The sequence below is a fragment of the Lynx rufus genome, unplaced genomic scaffold, assembly GCF_022079265.1.
Source record: "Lynx rufus isolate CCGP_SWC_20201006 ecotype Redwood Valley unplaced genomic scaffold, mLynRuf1.p SCAF_3, whole genome shotgun sequence".
Lineage (NCBI taxonomy): Eukaryota > Metazoa > Chordata > Mammalia > Carnivora > Felidae > Lynx > Lynx rufus.
Window position 1 is genome coordinate 119,304,571 of NW_025814845.1, and position 17,874 is coordinate 119,322,444.

Genomic DNA, 17,874 nt, shown 5'->3' on the forward strand with positions numbered 1-17,874 from the left:
TCATATCTGCCTGGGGTTTCTTGTAATTGTGTGTGTGTGTGTGTGTGTGTGTGTGTGTGTATCTGTGTGTATCTGTGTGTATCTATGTATAGCACATCTAAATAAAATACAGGGATTTGGAACAAAATGGTTTCTGTGTACCTGCTATAAAATTACAGTCATGACATAAACTTAAGTATTTATGTTGGTTTCTCAGAAAGTTACATGTATACATATCTCACTGTCTGTAACACACAAACTTTGAGGACTTTGATATTTTCTACCTTTTTCCCTTTTTTGTCTAGTGTTTAAAAAGGACTTTCTCTTCTTGCTTTCCTTCTTTCTTCCTTGTGCTCTTAAATTTAGCTGAATCAATTTATCTGTAACTATTACTTTCAGATTCTCATTGCTCATTCTCTCCTTAATTTCCATAGATACGTGAACTTGCTTTGTATATTGAAGAAAAGTCTACATAAATTGTTCTTGCTGTATGGCCTCTATCCCCACTACTTTTTTTTTTAAGTTTATTTATTTATTTTGAGAGAGAGAGCAGGAGGGGGCAGAGAGAGAAAGGGAGAGAGAGAATCCCAAGCAGAGCCCAACACAGGGCTCAATCCCATGAACCATGAGGTCATGACCTGAGCCAAAATCAAGAGTCAGGTGCTTAATTGACTGAGCCACCCCGGTACCCCTATCCCCACTACTTTCAATTTATGGTGATCTCTTTGCCATATTTGGTGGTCTGTATTGTTGTTTTCATCTTCTTGGTATCTTTATATTCATAGTTCTTAAAGTTCTAGAAATGTTGTGACACCATTCTATTAGGATTTTCTTCATATTGTCCTTTCTATTTTTACTTCTCCATTTATTCTTATCATTTTATCAATTCTCTTCTATACGTGGTTGAATTCCAAGTCTTTATGTAACGTTCTCATTGTTCATTTATTTTTAAGAAACACTCATATCTCATCCATCTCTCCATAATGAAATTCCTTCTGTGTCCTGCCTAGCAGTAATATTCCTTTGTCAGTGTGACTACAACTGCACTAAAATTTCTTTCTCTTTGAGATGAATATATCATAAATTATGTGGTCTTCTAAATAAAATGGGAAGATTCAGAGAATTATAGATTTCAGAGCTGAAAGTGAAATTAGATATCAATTGGTCTGTCACCTTCATTGCATAGGGAATAATATTCAAGATTTTTCATTATATGCCCTAAGTCATTACAACAGAACCTTCTAGTTGGTCTTTTTGCCATCAGTTGACTTAGCTCTCTTCTCTAAATCATCCTGACCTATTCATTTTTCCCTTCTGATCAACAAATTATAATGACTTCACCACTTGCTACATCAAGTGCAAATTCCAATTCTTGGCAGTCAGCACTCTTAATCCTAATTTTTCAATGTTTTCAAACAGTCATAGTATCCAACTTATGAATTTGTTTTGTTTAAAAAAAATTTTTTTTTAATGTTTATTTATTTATTTTTGAGAGAGAGAGAGAGAGAGAGAGAGAGAGAGAGCAGGGGAGGGGCAGAGAGGGAGACTCAGAATCCAAAGCAGGCTCCAGGCTCCGAGCTGTCAGCACAGAGCCCGATGCAGGGCTTGAACTCACAAACTGTGAGGTCATGACCTGAGCCGAAGCCAGCTGCTCAACCGACTGAGCCACCCAGGTGCCCCATGAATTTGTTTTGTTTTTAAAATATATTTGTGGGGCACCTGTCTGGCTCAGTAGGAAGAGCACACAACTCTTCATCTCGGAGTCGTGAGTTTGAGCCCCACATTGGGCATAGAGATTGCTTAAAATAAATAAATAAATTTTTTAAAATAAAATATAATCAATAATTAATTTTTGCCTATTTGTTTGGATGGGAAGTTGTGATCCAGTTTTTGTATTGCATTTCTGATTTATCGTACATGATCCTATTTAACCTACAGTGTATCTGGAGTAATTACTCTTATGTTGCAAATGTAACTGAAAAGAATAGCTATGATTAGTTTATCATACTCCCACCTTATAATTCCCCATACTCCGTACTACCCCACACAGACAACTTACCATGCTTTAACAGTTATTTTCTATAATACAAAGAAATCCAAATACCATACCAGGACCAGATAAGTAACATTAAAGTATGAAATAGGCTGTATGTAACAAATAATAAGGGATGGGGTGCACAATCACCTTCCAAAAGGGGAAGCTAATCCTCAACTCCATTTTTCTTGAGCCACAAGGAAATTTGAGTTCAGTGTGGCTGATCTGATTTTTCAAAAGAAACCTGAAAGTTTTTTATGTGAAATTTCCCAGTTTTTAAAACGGTGTAACAAATATGCAACTGAGGCTGGATCTAGCCATGAAGCTGCCTTCTAAAAGTGAAAATTGGTTTTATTCTCCACAAATTAAGAATAAATCTATTTTATGTCCTATATAATATTGCTAATTTTAATGTTAAGGGTTTTCAAGTTGCATATTTTTTAGCTCTAGAAAGAAATGGTTTTATTTATTCCACAAATTTGAGCTCCTTCTCAGTGCCAAGCACTGTGCTAAATATTGGGGGTCCAAAGATTAAAGATCGAAAAACAAACAAACAAACAAAAACCCAATAGTAAGATCACTGCTCTTAAGCTCCTGGCCTAATGGAGGAAGAAAGACTTCAAAGTACATAAATTACAACTACAGTTAAATGTTCTTAAATGGTAAGAAATTAACTTGATATATCAAGGTTAAGTGTCCTTAAAATTCATGCAGTAACCAATGCATGGTGGACAAGATTACTGTCGTTAACCATAAAAATAACTCATCTCACAATGCCTGTGCCTGAAAGGATTTGGGCATATGCTAGTCCTGTCAGATTGAAGCACAATTGGAATATAATTAAAGTGTAGCTAAAAGTGTTCCGCTACTTACCAGCAGACCTTAGTTCAAATAGCAGTACTACTTACTGTTTATTAATTGTGTAACTGTTGACAAATTTCCTAACTTTTCTTAGCAATTTGAAAGCAGAAATTGTAACTACTATTATATTTTCAGCATTTAATAGAATACCTGTTTTATAATAGGCACTCAAATATTTGTTGAGTGAATGGCTTCTAATTCATGTTACTTCTGACTTGAAGTTTCTTTAGGGTGGTCAGGAGTTTGGGGACATATGGGATAAGGTAAAGAGTAGAGGCTTATGAGATGGGAAGCTAGAAATGGAGAGGCGAGAAAAAAGCTTATAGGGTGATTAGGTATAATGAAGAACCATAGCTAAGTGGAATTTTCTACTCTGCCCCCTTAGACCTGACCTAAGGGGAGTTCTGGCCCAGGGCCCTGTGTTCCAGGGAGCCTAGTTTCTATTCCAGCAGTGCCATTTCCTACAGGGCAGAGTCCATAGAGCCCAGGAGATGTGCTCCCATATACCCCTTCTCTGAACCACATCTTTTTTTGTGTGCATATTTGCACTCAAAAAATGTACAATATGTACTCACATCATTTTCTTTTAAACAAAAACAGTTTTTAAAAGACTTACTGGCACTTTTTTTCTTTTTTAATTGAACAGTATTTCAGATCTTTCCATGTTGGACCCCCATGGATAGATTCATATACATCCATCTTATTCTTTAAAACTCTACATAATGTTCCATAGTATATTTAGCTATTTCCTTATTTATAGACATTTATATTGTTTGCATTTTTTTCATATCCTAAATACAATGCTACAGTGAAATTACTCGTTGTACACAAATGCAAGTGTCTCTCTACTCTATGTATGTAGAGTGACTATAAACTTTTATGAAAATCCGCTTAACAATGGTTGGAAGATGTGGAACAGCTGTCAGGGACTACTTAAATGATTTATAACCATCATTGTTAGAAGAAGATGGCCAGAAAAACAAGAGGAGAAATTAATATGTGTAGAGAGCATAGGGAACATACAGATAACTAGTAGTTAATGTGCATTTGGACTTTGGACCACTCTTGATGTCGGATGGAACATTTTAATCTTAAGAGCAAAAACCTTAAAAAAGATAACACTCCAGTGTTAATGTAGGTAGTTACAACGTAACTGTTGTGAAAATGACCAAGTCAATTTAGGAGGCCATTTTTTAAACGTGTTCGTTGCTCTTTTGGTCATATGTTTGTATACTTAATATTTATATTGGACATTTTGTTCAATTATTTATTGCCACATATGTTAATATTTGGTAGAAGAGAAGCATGCACATTGAGTATTTCCAGTGTCATACATTAACTCATGTAGTCTTCACATCAGCTCTGTAAAATAAGCATGTTTATCTGTAGTCTCCAGATGAGAAAACTGAGACACAGAGGTTAAATAACTTAATCAGGTATTAGAGCACCCCCCCCAATTAATAAATGGTAAGTTGAGATTTTGAAACTAGATCACTCTGACTTTAAAAACTTGTTTATCCACTACTATTTTCTTCTTATGTAATCCCCAGAATTGGATCATTGGATCAAATAATATGAACATTTGGCCCAAATGTTTTCCAAAAGAGTTGTACCACTCTTCATTGTGATTGATGTCTAACATTGGGGACAGTCTCTGTCAAACTCCATCTTACTTTGCTGTTACTTCCATTAAACTGGGTTGCTACTCAAGAAGAAAAACACTAATTCAATATAAACACTCAGTAATTCAATATATGGTATATTTACACTTCAGTACCCTTTTATCTATTTGACGTGTCCTTTTTTCTTGGTATGGTAGGATACTGAAAGGGTGAAGAGACCTGTTTCACAATTCAAAATACAGTCTTTTTTAAATGCATTTCATATTTAGACTGCAGTTACCAGAAAAGAGAAATTTTGTTCCTTTGTATCTTAGAGAACTACATTTGAACTGTTCTTCTTAGAGTAAGTTTGCCTAATAAATTCTAGATTCCACTATGTAACTTCAACTTAAAACTTTGCATTTATGTGAAATGACCCTTTATCAGAAATTCTTTTTATTGAAATATGTGAGAAACTATCAGCTTACAAGATTGGAAACTCCTTGAGTACAAGCACCCATTATACTCATTTCTACATCTTATAATTTTGTTTATTTTTTTAATGTTTATTTATTTTGAGAGAGGGAGAGTGTATAAGCAGGGGAGGGGTAGAAAGAGGAAGAGAGAGAATCCCAAGCAGGCTCCATACTGTCAGCACAGAGCCTGGTGTGGGGCTCCATCTCACCAACCATGAGATCATCACCTGAGCCGAGTAACCAACTGAGCCACTTTGGCACCCCTCATTTCTACATCTAAAACAATGCTTTTCATAAGCAAACTCAGTAAATACTGAGTCACAAAGGGAGTGGTTATCTACTCTAACCCTTGTTATTTCCAACTAAAAGATGTTGAAAATATTTTCAAGATTAATAGTTTTGTTTTTCAATTTTCAGAATGATTGACTGGCTGTCCTGGCCATTGGCTCAGCATGTGGACACATGGGTAATTGCACTCCTGAAAGGACTAGCAGCTGTCCAGAAGTTTACTATTTTGATAGATGTTACTTTACTGAAAATAGAACTGGTAAGTGGGAGTATTTAAATCTCTTAAAATGAATGGTCTCCTAATCAATGGTTTTATCTTTGAGTTGTCCCCTGTAAAGTATCTAATGTTGAGTATGTTCTTATTTTGGGTTTTGTTTTGAATAATAATTTTGAAACAGCCTTTAGAAACTGAAAATGGTATTTAAGTATAGGTAATTAAAATAGTTTTGCTGTTTTCAAGTATTGAATATGAAAACATTTCCTCCCATTATCTTCCTTTTTTTTAAATGTTTATTATTTTGAGTGAGAGAGTGCCTGTGCAAGTGCACGCACGTGTGCGCACATGGGGGCGGTCAGAGAGAAGGGAGAGAGAATCCTAAGCAGGCTCCACACTGTCAGCACTAAAACCCTATGTGGGGATCGAACTCACAAACTGAGATCATGACCTGAGCCGAAGTCAAGAATAGGATGCGTAACTGAACCACCCAGGCGCCCCTCCTATTATCTTTTGCATCCAGCTAATCAAGCTTGTGCCACCATCATTCAACCAAAACTATCTTTGACACCAGTGCTTTCCAGTATTGCTAAACTCAGAGTTATTTCTCAGGCCTCCTCTCATTTAACCTATCAACAGCATTTGACAGTTGATCACCCCCTCTTGAAATACTTTCCTCACTTAGTTTTTGTCCCAGTTCACTTCTCTTTTTGCCCTGGTTCACTAGCATCTCAGTCTCTTATAGTGGATCTTTCTAACTTTAGAGTGCTTTAGAGTTTCTTTCATCTTTGATCCATTTTCTTCTCAATCCATACTCAGAGCATATATGTTCCATGGCTTTAAATAATGTTTCTAGGGGCGCCTGGGTGGCGCAGTCGGTTAAGCGTCCGACTTCAGCCAGGTCACGATCTCGCGGTCCGTGAGTTTGAGCCCCGCGTCGGGCTCTGGGCTGATGGCTCGGAGCCTGGAGCCTGTTTCCGATTCTGTGTCTCCCTCTCTCTCTGCCCCTCCCCCGTTCATGCTCTGTGTCTCTCTGTCCCAAAAAAAAATAAATAAACGTTGAAAAAAAAAAAAATTTTAAATAATGTTTCTAAGTTAACGACTGCCAGGTTTCTATTTCTCATTCATTATTTTCCCATGAACTCCATATTTACATATCCACCTGTCTATACTTCGGTCTCAAATTCAACTTTTTCATGATAACCTCTGATTTTTCCCTCCCAGACTAGTCTTCCCCATCTTATATAGTTAATTCATCCTTCCACTCACCCAGGCCAAAACCTTGAAGCTATCCTTCTCTCTTTTCATTCTCTCTCAGCTGTTATCCTACAAATCCTGTTGATGCCGCATTTAAAATACATCCAGAATCCTATCACTTTTAACCAGCTACATCACTATCACTTTGGTCCAAAGCCATTATCATGCCTTGATGTACTGATTGCAGTAGTCTCCCTGCTCCTGCCCTTGGTCCCCCACAGGTGTCTTATAACTCCTACGTGATCTCACCCACTGCTGCTTCTCTCATCAAATCTATTACTGCCTCAGTCTTTGTGCTTTGCTTACACTGCTCTCTTTGCTGTATCTCTAGTACAGCAAGCTGCAGGCCTCAGGGCCTTTGTAGTGCTTGGCATTTGCCTTGCTTATTATGCTTTTCTCCCAGGTATCTGCCAGGCTTATTCTCGTTTCCTTCAGTGTTTTATAGTCAGATGTCATCTTTTACATGAGTAATTTTTTGAATATCATAATAAAATAGCACACCCCATTGCTACTCAGTCCCTGTTCTTCATAGCACTTGTCTCCATGTTACTTTTCATTGTCTACCCACCCAGTAGACAGTAAGCCTGATCGGATTAGAGTTTTTCTTTTAATCCACCGTTGTATCTTCAGTGCCTAGAACAATGCCGAGCAGTAGTAAGTACTCAGTAAATATTTGTTGAATGAATTGAATGAAGTTGGGTCAAGGAACTATCACTTTGTAAATAAGGTTTGACAGATCTTTATTTGATCAAGGGGTTTTAAGAGTTATTTAGGCCACTGCATTCCCTTGACGTCAGTCATGTTGTTATCTCCCACCTTTCTCTCTCCCAGAGTTTAATAACATGTTATGATAGGACTTTCCAGAAAGGGGGTACTCAGGTACGTATTTTTGGTCCAAGGAAAATAACCGCTGACTGGGTTAATGATTTCCCTACAAACTCCTTAAGATGGATGTCTTATCTTTTTTGAAGGTTTTTAATCGACTTTGGTTTCCTCTTGTGAGACCTGGTGCTCTTGCAGTTCTTTCACATATGCTGCTTAGTTTTCAGCATTCTCCAGAAGCGTTCCATTTGGTAAGTTGGGACACAAGCTTTCTACATTGAAAAGCTTTGTTTTAAAATTTAAGTTTAATATTGAGTCACATTTACATGTAGTCAAAAGATCGTAAGTTAGTCCTGAATCTATTTTCTTGTAGCTTTATGATTTCTTAGAAAATTGAGGTGATGGGATTTCCCTCCAAAGAATATATTTCTGGAATGTCTGAGTCTCACCAAAACTGCTCCACTTGCAACCACTACCAGCAACTGAAAGTTATTGTTCTACACGAGAGATGTCACATGTCCACATCACTGATGGTTGTCTGTTTCATGTATGAACAGTGTAGAAGAAGAAAAATGGTTTAAAACCATTGACTGCCCTAGAATTTCTGAAACGTGAAAACATCAATTGTTTTATAGCCCCAGAACTAAGACTTCATTCTCTCCCAGCGTATAACCTACAAATCCTGTTGACTCCACCTTTAAAATATATCTGGAATCCTACCACTTTTAATGAGCTACCATCACTGGTTTTGATTTGATCTGATTTCAGTTATTTGATTATCAGTTATTACAGGTGGAAATGATAAAATGTTATTCAAAGAACCTGTCCACTTATCTATCTAGCACATCACAGAAAGGCAGTGCTTTATCTGGTTACTTGCTTCCTCCAGGGTCTGATCCTCGGTTTTATAGGACTAGAACCTCATTATCAATCCAGCCACAATGTAAAAATCTTAGGAATGCGGACCCACTACAAGCAGATTCAAAGGAGACTGATGAATAAGTGCTGAATCCCAGTTGTTCATTGTTAGCTAGAAATATAACTAACTAGCCTCCGAGAACCATATACATGCATAGGCTGCTCAGTGCCTCACTGCCACTGAAGGAAAATCTGCAGGCTTTGTAGAAAGTAAACCTTACCAACAAGTAATTACATTATGCATTGTCACTTAGGTTGTGTTATTCCAAGAATTTCTACAGTTAATTGCCTAATTGGTGATGTTGACCATCAACCAGTAACCTTATATTTGTTACACAAACAAAACTCAAAACTTAAGCTAATATAGCAGGTATACTAGCAGAGTCTAGTGAGAATTTCTAGTTAATTGTTTAATTGGTGATCTTGACCATCAACCAGTAACCTTATATCTGCTGGTTATACAAGCAAAGCTCAAAACTTGAGCTAATACATCAGGTGAACTAGCAAAGTTTAACAAGGTAAAGAACATCAGTTATTTGTGTCTCTTCAGGCACAATCATGTAGGCCAATTGAGAAAAGCTTTCTTTTCAGAATTTCTGGAAAGGAGATTCTCTAACATAACTTAGTCATCCATTCTAATGTTTATTGCTCCTCAAACTGAGGACATTTCTTAATCTGTCTGATTAGTCATTTATGCCATACTCTAAACCCATTTCTTTGTTCACAGTTTTTTAAAAGATGGAAGATACTCCATATTGTTGTATTTCTTTTATATTCTGAAAAAATATATAGTTTAAAAAAAATGGTTGACTGAAATATTTAGCTTATTGAAATATGAAGTCATTTATTTAAGAAATCATTAGATCTGAAATTAAAAGTTGTCATCTGGCTTAGTAAATTCTAAAAACTGATATCTAATTATTGCTTCCATACTATAAGCATGGTATATGTATATATACATACATATATATGTATATTTGTATAGCCAGACCAGCTACTCAACTAAAATGAACTTGAGCATCTAGTGGTAGTTAAATCATGTGGTAGTTAAATCAGCTATAACTAATTCAGTGAAGGATTCAGGTTTAGAAGTTGTTAAGTATAAGCAATAATCTGGAATCACCATCACTCTTCATTACATTACCTGTTTATACTATTTTAGAGCAAACCAAGATTGATGTTATAATGTGTGTATTTATAGATCAAATTACTTTTCTTATGCTTTTTATAAGTGGAAAGAAATTTATACAAAAGAAAAATATCAAAGCTTCTAATAAGTTATATACATTGTCTCAAATAGTAACTTAAGTTTAATGAGTATTACAGTAATGTTGACAAATATTTAGGTTTTCTCATTCAAAAAATATCAACTTCCAAGCATTTAGAAGGTAACAGCCTGCTTGCACATATATATCTATGCCTATGAAAAACTTAGTCTCATTTCTATGTCAGTGATAATTTTAACCATATAGGATGTATAGCAGACAACTGTATTACCTGATTGCGAAGACCAGATCTACACTAGGAAGGCTTTTGGAAGATTTGGAAATAAATAATCATTTTTTTAGTTATTTTCTCTTCTTCTCTTCCACTTCTCTCTCTCTCTTTCTTTTCACCTGTGAGGAAACAAAATAATTTTGGATTTCTGACTATTTTAGCAAGAGAGTATCTGATAGAAATGGCCTTATGGAGCAAAATTATAACTCAGCTTTGTGTAGAAATGTAGAGATAATAGCAGCAGAGTGAACTCATTAGTAACTGATGGTTTCGTGGTCAAATTAATACCTTTGATGGAGGTAAGATTAAAGAAGGTAGTGCAAAAGCTAAAATGTAATTTTAAGATCTCCAGCATAGAATCAGAGCAAAAAGAGAATAGCAGCGTTAATTTAAGAATATGATTGTTCTTTTTAGGAGGAAGGAAAGAAAGTTGATTGTGATACTGCTATAATTTGCCATTTGGAGACCATAAAACTTTAACTTCACTTTTATTACAACTAGGCAACCAAAAAATTGTTTTAGAAATAGAACATAATATTCTTAGATACCTTTTACATATGAAGTATAAATGTATAGTAATAGATTATAATTAATAATTAGTTGGAACAAGGATACCACTGTACTAATGGAATGAACCATTTAAGCAAAACAGGGTTTATTTGTTAATATCATCTTGAATACGTAATGGCAGTGTATTGACTTTAGCCTAATTTTATAATGAATGGACACTCTTGTGCTTATTATCAATGCTGTTTTCTGTGTGTTTTTGAGCAATGAGCATTCTAGATTTCCCTTTTATTTTTAACCCCAGTTTCTTAGAAATTTCTGATTCCCTTTTAGAACCATCTCCTATTTTTGGAGGTGGAGAATGGCAGTTGTTAATAAGGATAACCATGCTAACATAAGACATCATTTATTTGCTTATCTAAAAGAAAGGTAATCCTATAGCCTGAGCTGTAATTTTAGTTACTTTACTTTCTTGAAGTAGACTTTAATGTGCAAAGTATATACAGCATTTAATTCTTTCAAGTGAAAAATCTAAAATTCACACTAGATGGAGCCCTTAAGCTAATTCTCAGTTTATCTTTTAAAAATTTGTTTCTATTGTAAACAATCTGGTAAATATAATAATGCTAACATTTTTCAACTTAAGGCATTTTTCAGAATGGCAGGAGTGACTAAGCCTTCTATTTTGTACCTTAGTTTGTTTTAGATGGAGCATAAGGATGAGGAGAGGGGTCTCGTGGAATTAAAATTATGTGACTTTGAAACTAGATTTACCTTGATACTCGAAATTTTTAACTTCTTGGCTTTTTTAGAAAAAGGCTGTGACTGAACATACAGAAAAGTATTTGCTGATCATGTAACATTTGCATTCCATTTGTAGGCTAGAGAATTTGTTGCCAATTTGTATAAATTGAAGAATGTTTGTCTTTTTTCTCTTCAGATTGTTCCTCATGTAGTTAATTTGGTTCACTCCTTCAAAAGCGATGGTCTGCCTTCCAGTACAGCCTTCTTAGTGCAGTTAACAGAATTGATACAGTGTATGATGTATCATTATTCTGGATTTCCAGATCTCTACGAACCTATTCTGGAAGCAATAAAGGTATGATGGTAGTTGCACCAGTATTTATACAGCTGCAGACCATGATGTGATAGATGAATGTAGTGAAAGATTTCTATAACCAGCTATTCAATTTACTATTCTATATAATATGCATTTTGTTTGAAAAATGTAATTGGAATCAGGATTCATTAATATTTAGGAAGTAATCTCTTACTTGCTGTAACTAATCTGAGTTAATAACCATGTTTCTTTAGCTCTACAATGCCATCAATTATGAGGCATATCTTTAAATTTGTAACAGCCTGTGGGGCACCTAAGTGGCTCAGTCAGTTAAGCGTCCAACTCTTGATTTTGGCTCAGGTCATGCATGATCTCACGGGTTCGTGAGGTCAAGTCCTGCATTGGGCTCTGTGCTAACACTGCAGAGCCTGCTTGGGATTCTCTCTCCCTCTCTTTCTACTCCCATCTCTCTCATTCTCTCTCTCTCTGTGTCTCCTCAAAATAAATAAATAAACGTAAAAAAATTTTATAACAACTCTTGGGGAAATTTGTTTAAAAAGAAATGGCACACGATCGCTTCTCAGACTTTTGGCAAAGATCAAGTGTAAAAAGAAATGCTACATTATGTAAATACATACATCACCATTGTATTCCAATACCAGAATACATTAATACATTTAATACATCTTAAAATACATTAAGAATATCTTAGAATCCAGAAAGGCAGTTTAATAAAATATTTGACTTTGTTTCCTTACCTGTTTTTATTCCATTTTTGCTGTGGACTATTCACGAATATCCATATTTTATAGAATCTTTACTTGAGTTATTAGTGAACTTACCCTCCTTTTTTAACTTTGTATAGTTATTAGACCTAAAAAGCACTGATTCTGTTTGTCTTAAAGAATGGGTCACAATGTGTACACTTTACTCAGTAACCTTACTGCATGATCAGGGTATAGCAAAAGAATTGGAGAACTTGCCTCAGCCAGAATTAATCAGAAGTTATTAGAAATCAGTTGTGTTAGTAACGTTTTTTTTGAAATGTTAAATTTTGAGATCTTAAATACAAGATAAATCTCATTATCTTTATTACTTCTTCTGTATCTGAAATGAATGCAAAGCTTATTCTTTTTACTATATGGGTGAAGTCAAATTGATTTTGGTTGAACCCAGAACACAAGATACTTGCACAATTAATGTATACCGCTGGTATGGCACTTTGATATTTATATATGTCTTTGTGTAAAGGAGCTTTTTATCATAGATTCAATAGTAATGTTAATGTCTTTCTACGATGTCTTTCTGTGTCCATAGATGAAACCTCTTGCTGTTTGTTATTTTTCAGTGGTTTACATATTGAGAATTCTGATAACTGAACTAGGCTCAGAAGAAGCAAGGTTCTCACTCTAAACCCAAGGGAAGCACTTTTCTATTAGCTGGCAACAATAGCAAGAAAATCAAGAGATTAAAATTCTTTCAGAAAATGTTTGTTTGCTAAGGTCTAAGTACCAGATGGTAATAGCAGTCCTTAAAAAAGGTTGAATGATGTTACCAACTTTCATTATTCTCCATTGTTCTATTCGTGCTTGAATTCACTTTGATTTAAAATTGTATCTCATATGTCACAGAGCACATAAAAGAATCTGTATCTTGTAATAATTTTCTATATTGTTAAACACGACATTGAGTTTTATTTTTCAAAGTCAGCGGTCATTGTGCTTAGATGATTTTCATTTTTCATGCGCAGATTACTTTGAGCTTTTATTTCTAAGGGTTAATATTGAATAAATACTAGTGAATGAAAAAGAGATATTTTTTATTTTTACTAGAAAATTTGAAAGCAAATTATTTATTCAATCATGTGTTAAGTCCGTGTTCTGTTGCCTTTGAATAGCACTACAGTATACCTTGATCTCAAAGTTTTATTTTGAAACATTCTTCTGACAAATTGGAAACACAAATAGTTCAAATGTGATTTGAATTCCTTGTTCTTGAATATTCCTCAACTTAATAAATTCTACCCTCAGGATGTATATGTTTATTTTAGGACACAGTTATTTTTTCCATGTAAAATAATGTAATTTTTTGATGACTGGTCAAGTTCTATAGGTGATTTCAAAAGTAAGTAAGTGAAAGATGGGGCGCCTGGGTGGCTCAGTCAGTTAAGCATCCAACTTCGGCTCAGGTCATGATCTCGCAGTTTGTGGGTTCAAGCCCCGTGTCGGGCTCTGTGCTAACAGCTCAGAGCCTGGAGCCTGCCTCAGATTCTGTGTGTGTCTCTGTCTCTGTCTCTCTCTGCCCCTCCCCTGCTCACACTCTGTCTCTGTCTCTCAAAAATAAAATAAAATTTAAAAAAATTCAAAATAAAAAGCTTCTGCCAAAAAACAAATAATCCAGTGAAGAAATGGGTAAAAGACATGAATAGACACGTCTCCAAGGAAGACATCCAGATGGCCAACCAACACATGAAAAAGTGCTCAACATCACTCATCATCCGGGAAATACAAATCAAAACCACAATGAGATACCACCTTACACCTGTCAGAATGGCTAACATTAACAACTCAGGCAACAACAGATGTTGGCGAGGATGCAGAGAAAGAGGATCTCTTTTGTATTGTTGGTGGGAATGCAAGCTGGTGCAGCCACTCTGGAAAACAGTATGGAGCTTCCTCAAAAAACTAAAAATAGAACTACCCTACGACCCAGCAATTGCACTACTAGGCATTTATCCACGGGATACAGGTGTGCTGTTTCGAAGGGACACATGCACCCCCATGTTTATAGCAGCACTATCAACAATAGCCAAACTATTGGAGAGAGCCCAGATGTCCATCAGTGGATGAATGGATAAAGAAGAGGTGGTATACCTATACAATGGAGCATTACTTGGCAATCAAAAAGAATGAAATCTTGCCATTTGCAACTACGTGGATGGAACTGGAGGGTATTATGCTAAGTGAAATTAGAGAAAGACAAAAATCATATGACTTCACTCATATGAGGACTTTAAGAGACATAACAGATGAACATAAGGGAAGGGAAACAAAAATATAAAAACAGGGAGAGGGGACAAAACAGACGAGACTCATAAACATGGAGAAAAAACTGAGGGTTACTGGAGGGGTTGTGGAAGGGGGGATGGGCTAAATAGGTAAGGGGCATTAAAGGATCTACTCCTGAAATCATTGTTTCACTATATGCTAACTAATTTGGATGTAAATTTTAAAAAGTAAAATTAAAAAAAAAATAAGTGGAAGGAAAGAAAGGTTAAATGTCAGCAGAAGAACTTCTTTATGGTGTTAACAAAAATGGTTTATATTTTTAAACTATTTCTCCTCTTTATGATCTACAGGATTTTCCTAAGCCCAGTGAAGAGAAGATTAAATTAATTCTCAATCAAAGTGCCTGGACTTCTCAATCCAGTTCTTTGGCATCTTGCTTGTCTAGACTTTCTGGAAAATCTGAAACTGGGAAAACTGGCCTCATTAATCTAGGAAATACATGTTATATGAACAGTGTTATACAAGCATTGTTTATGGCCACAGAGTAAGTTTAAATTTGAACATTTTGTTTTTTAACTCTAGAAATTGATACATAGTGATGAAATGTAAGATAATGGGTTTGTCTTCACATTATTTCTTATAAATGGCAGAAATTTTAATATTTTTATATAATTGCCTTACTCAGAAATTAAATTGCTCTTAGTGCTCAGGAACTATTAAATGTTAACTTATATAAATTCTACTTTACATTTATATTATGTATTGCATTTAGAATATTCTGAATGATGATATTTTTTAGTATAACAGGGATTAAGTGAGCATATTCCAAAGAGTTTAAGTGTCCTCAAGTACTAATTTATTATTATCCTGTAAGACAGTGTATTTTTAACCTATATGTCTTTTAAGGGAGTTATGTTTAGTTTTTCCTGCTTGTAGGTATTTTGCTGTTTATCAGATTAATAACTTCTTCATTGCTGCTACAGAAGTTTAAGCTCTATTTCCCACCTCAAGTTGATAAATAATAAACAAATGTATAAATGTATATCTTTGTCCTCGTACAGATTTACTTTCAAATTCACTTTCTTTTGCAGCCAAGCAAATAGGAAATCAGAGGTTGTTAGCTATGTGAGTGCTATCTGTAAAGGTACAAAATAATGATAAAATTTCCCAAAAGGCAAAAACTTGGTTAAATTTTTCTCTTCAGTACCAATAGAGTATTTATGGAACTTGACCACAGATCTTTACCAATTGAGTTCCAAGCCTTTGTAAGTTTTTATGCCTACCTAGAGGAATCACAAACTAAAAGATGAAGAGTTAGGTTTATTTTCTGGCCCCAGAATCTACTACCAACACTAAGGTGTTTTTTTGTTTGGCTTAGTGTTTTCTTTTATTTTTTTAATTTGTTTGTATTTGAAATTTTTAATTAAAAAAAAATGTGTACTCTTCCTCACAAGTAATACTATGCATGAAACTAAATTCAAATCTGTATCTCACCACCAGAGGTCATCTAGGCCTGCTGTCTCATTTTACAGAGGATAGTGAAAGGAGAGACCCAAAGCAATTATAACCAGGAACAGCAATTCAAAGAGCTTCAAAGAGTATCATCTTTTTGTATGATACTATGATACTGTCTAAGAAAAGGCAGATAGTATATTTTATTCCTTTGGTAATAATGTAAATTCTTTGTGGTTTAAAAAATTAAATTTGGAAGTGTATAAAATAAAAATTAGACATGAAAAAAAATTCCCATCCCCAAAGGTCATTTGTTAGCAGTTTTGTGTGCATCATTTCAGACCATTTTTTTACAGTTATAAGATTTTATCTGGAAGAAGAACAAATGCTATTTAAAAAAAGTTTTTTTAAATACTTATAATCTTATTTTTAAAATGTTTTTTAAAAAATATTCATAATCCTATTTATATGCTTTTTCCCAGCACTTGCTTTTATCTTTTAATGATTCCGGTTGGAAGTATTCCCGTGATAGGGTAGTGACAGAACTGTCATTCTGAATAAATAGATGTACTGTATATTTTATTTGACCATACTCCTATTGGTGAATATTAAGTTATTTTACTCATAATTAACATCTCTCTGCTCTTGTGCAGATGTATAGGATTTGCTTTGAATAGGGTTTGCCAAATTGCTCTCCAGAAAGACTATGGCATTTGAACTTGCATACTAATATATAATTGTACCTGTGACCCCATACCTTTAGCAGTACTTGATATAATTAGTCTTTGAAATATTTTCTAATTGGGGGAAAAATGTCTTTTTGCTTTCATTTGCCACATCGCTGACCATTACAGAGTTTTCCCTCCCTATTTTTCTTTGTTCATTTGTGTTTGTTTTCTGAATAACCTATTCTTTAATTTTGTGCACGTTTCTTTTGGGTCTTTTTCTTTTTCATATTGATTTATATGTACTCTGGATGATAGTCTTTCATCACATTCTCTCTTCGTATCAGTGTGATTCAAATTTGTAGAGTGTTTCATTTATAGTTTTTGTTTTATACAGCGAGATCAGTTATTTCTCATTTGTGGGGTCTGAATTATAAGAAGTCTTCCCCTTCTCCATTCCCCCCCCCTTTTTTTTCCTTTTAAGTACTTCCGTAGTTTTGTATTTCACATTTAGCTCATTATTCCTCTGTGGCATTTGTAATAATGTAAAATTTTATCTAATTCCACTTTTTTCAAAATGGATACCCAGTTGTTTCTGTTACCTTTTTTGAATAATTTCTCCTTTTCCCACCCTGTACTTGTACCACACCCATTAAATAACTCTAACTTTACAGTATGTTTTGTTGACAACACATTTTTTTTATTTCATGCTGGTATGAAAGAATTTAAGTTATTAACTGATACCGTAATTCATTTCTATTTGCTAATCCAGAAAATAGGAATAATTTACAACAGTACATGGGCCATTGCCCAGTCCCATAGTAACTGTTAATTTATTGTCATTCTTCCCTTCCTTCTTCACTTCATTGTAAGAAGTAACTTTGCTAAGTGAAGGGCCATCAAATGAATCAAATTTTACTTTGAGGATAAGTTCTTGAACTAACTTCCTTTTAGCTTTTAATAAATGCGTGTGTGTGTACATATGTGTACAAAAATCACTATGTTTTATTTTCTTTCAGTTTCAGGAGGCAAGTATTATCTTTAAATCTAAATGGGTGCAATTCATTAATGAAAAAATTACAGCATCTTTTTGCCTTTTTGGCCCATACACAGGTGAGTTGTGTGTGTAGTTATATATATGTTAACTTCCTTGCACATTGTTCCAAACTTGGTGAATCTTTTTAATACATATGTGACCATTTAACATATATTAAATCCACTTAGATATACTAAA

At 34.6% G+C, this 17,874-nt stretch overlaps 1 protein-coding gene across 1 annotated transcript in view; it reads left to right on the forward strand.

Moving 5' to 3' along the window:
• Positions 1–17,874, forward strand: part of USP38 (ubiquitin specific peptidase 38) — a 33,540-nt gene that overhangs the window by 4,319 nt on the left and 11,347 nt on the right. Inside the window, exons 3-7 of the mRNA XM_047091267.1 lie at positions 5,370–5,499; positions 7,683–7,784; positions 11,396–11,554; positions 14,874–15,067; positions 17,660–17,753. Coding sequence (XP_046947223.1) covers positions 5,370–5,499; positions 7,683–7,784; positions 11,396–11,554; positions 14,874–15,067; positions 17,660–17,753 — 679 coding nt within the window. The remainder of the gene's footprint in view (positions 1–5,369; positions 5,500–7,682; positions 7,785–11,395; positions 11,555–14,873; positions 15,068–17,659; positions 17,754–17,874) is intronic.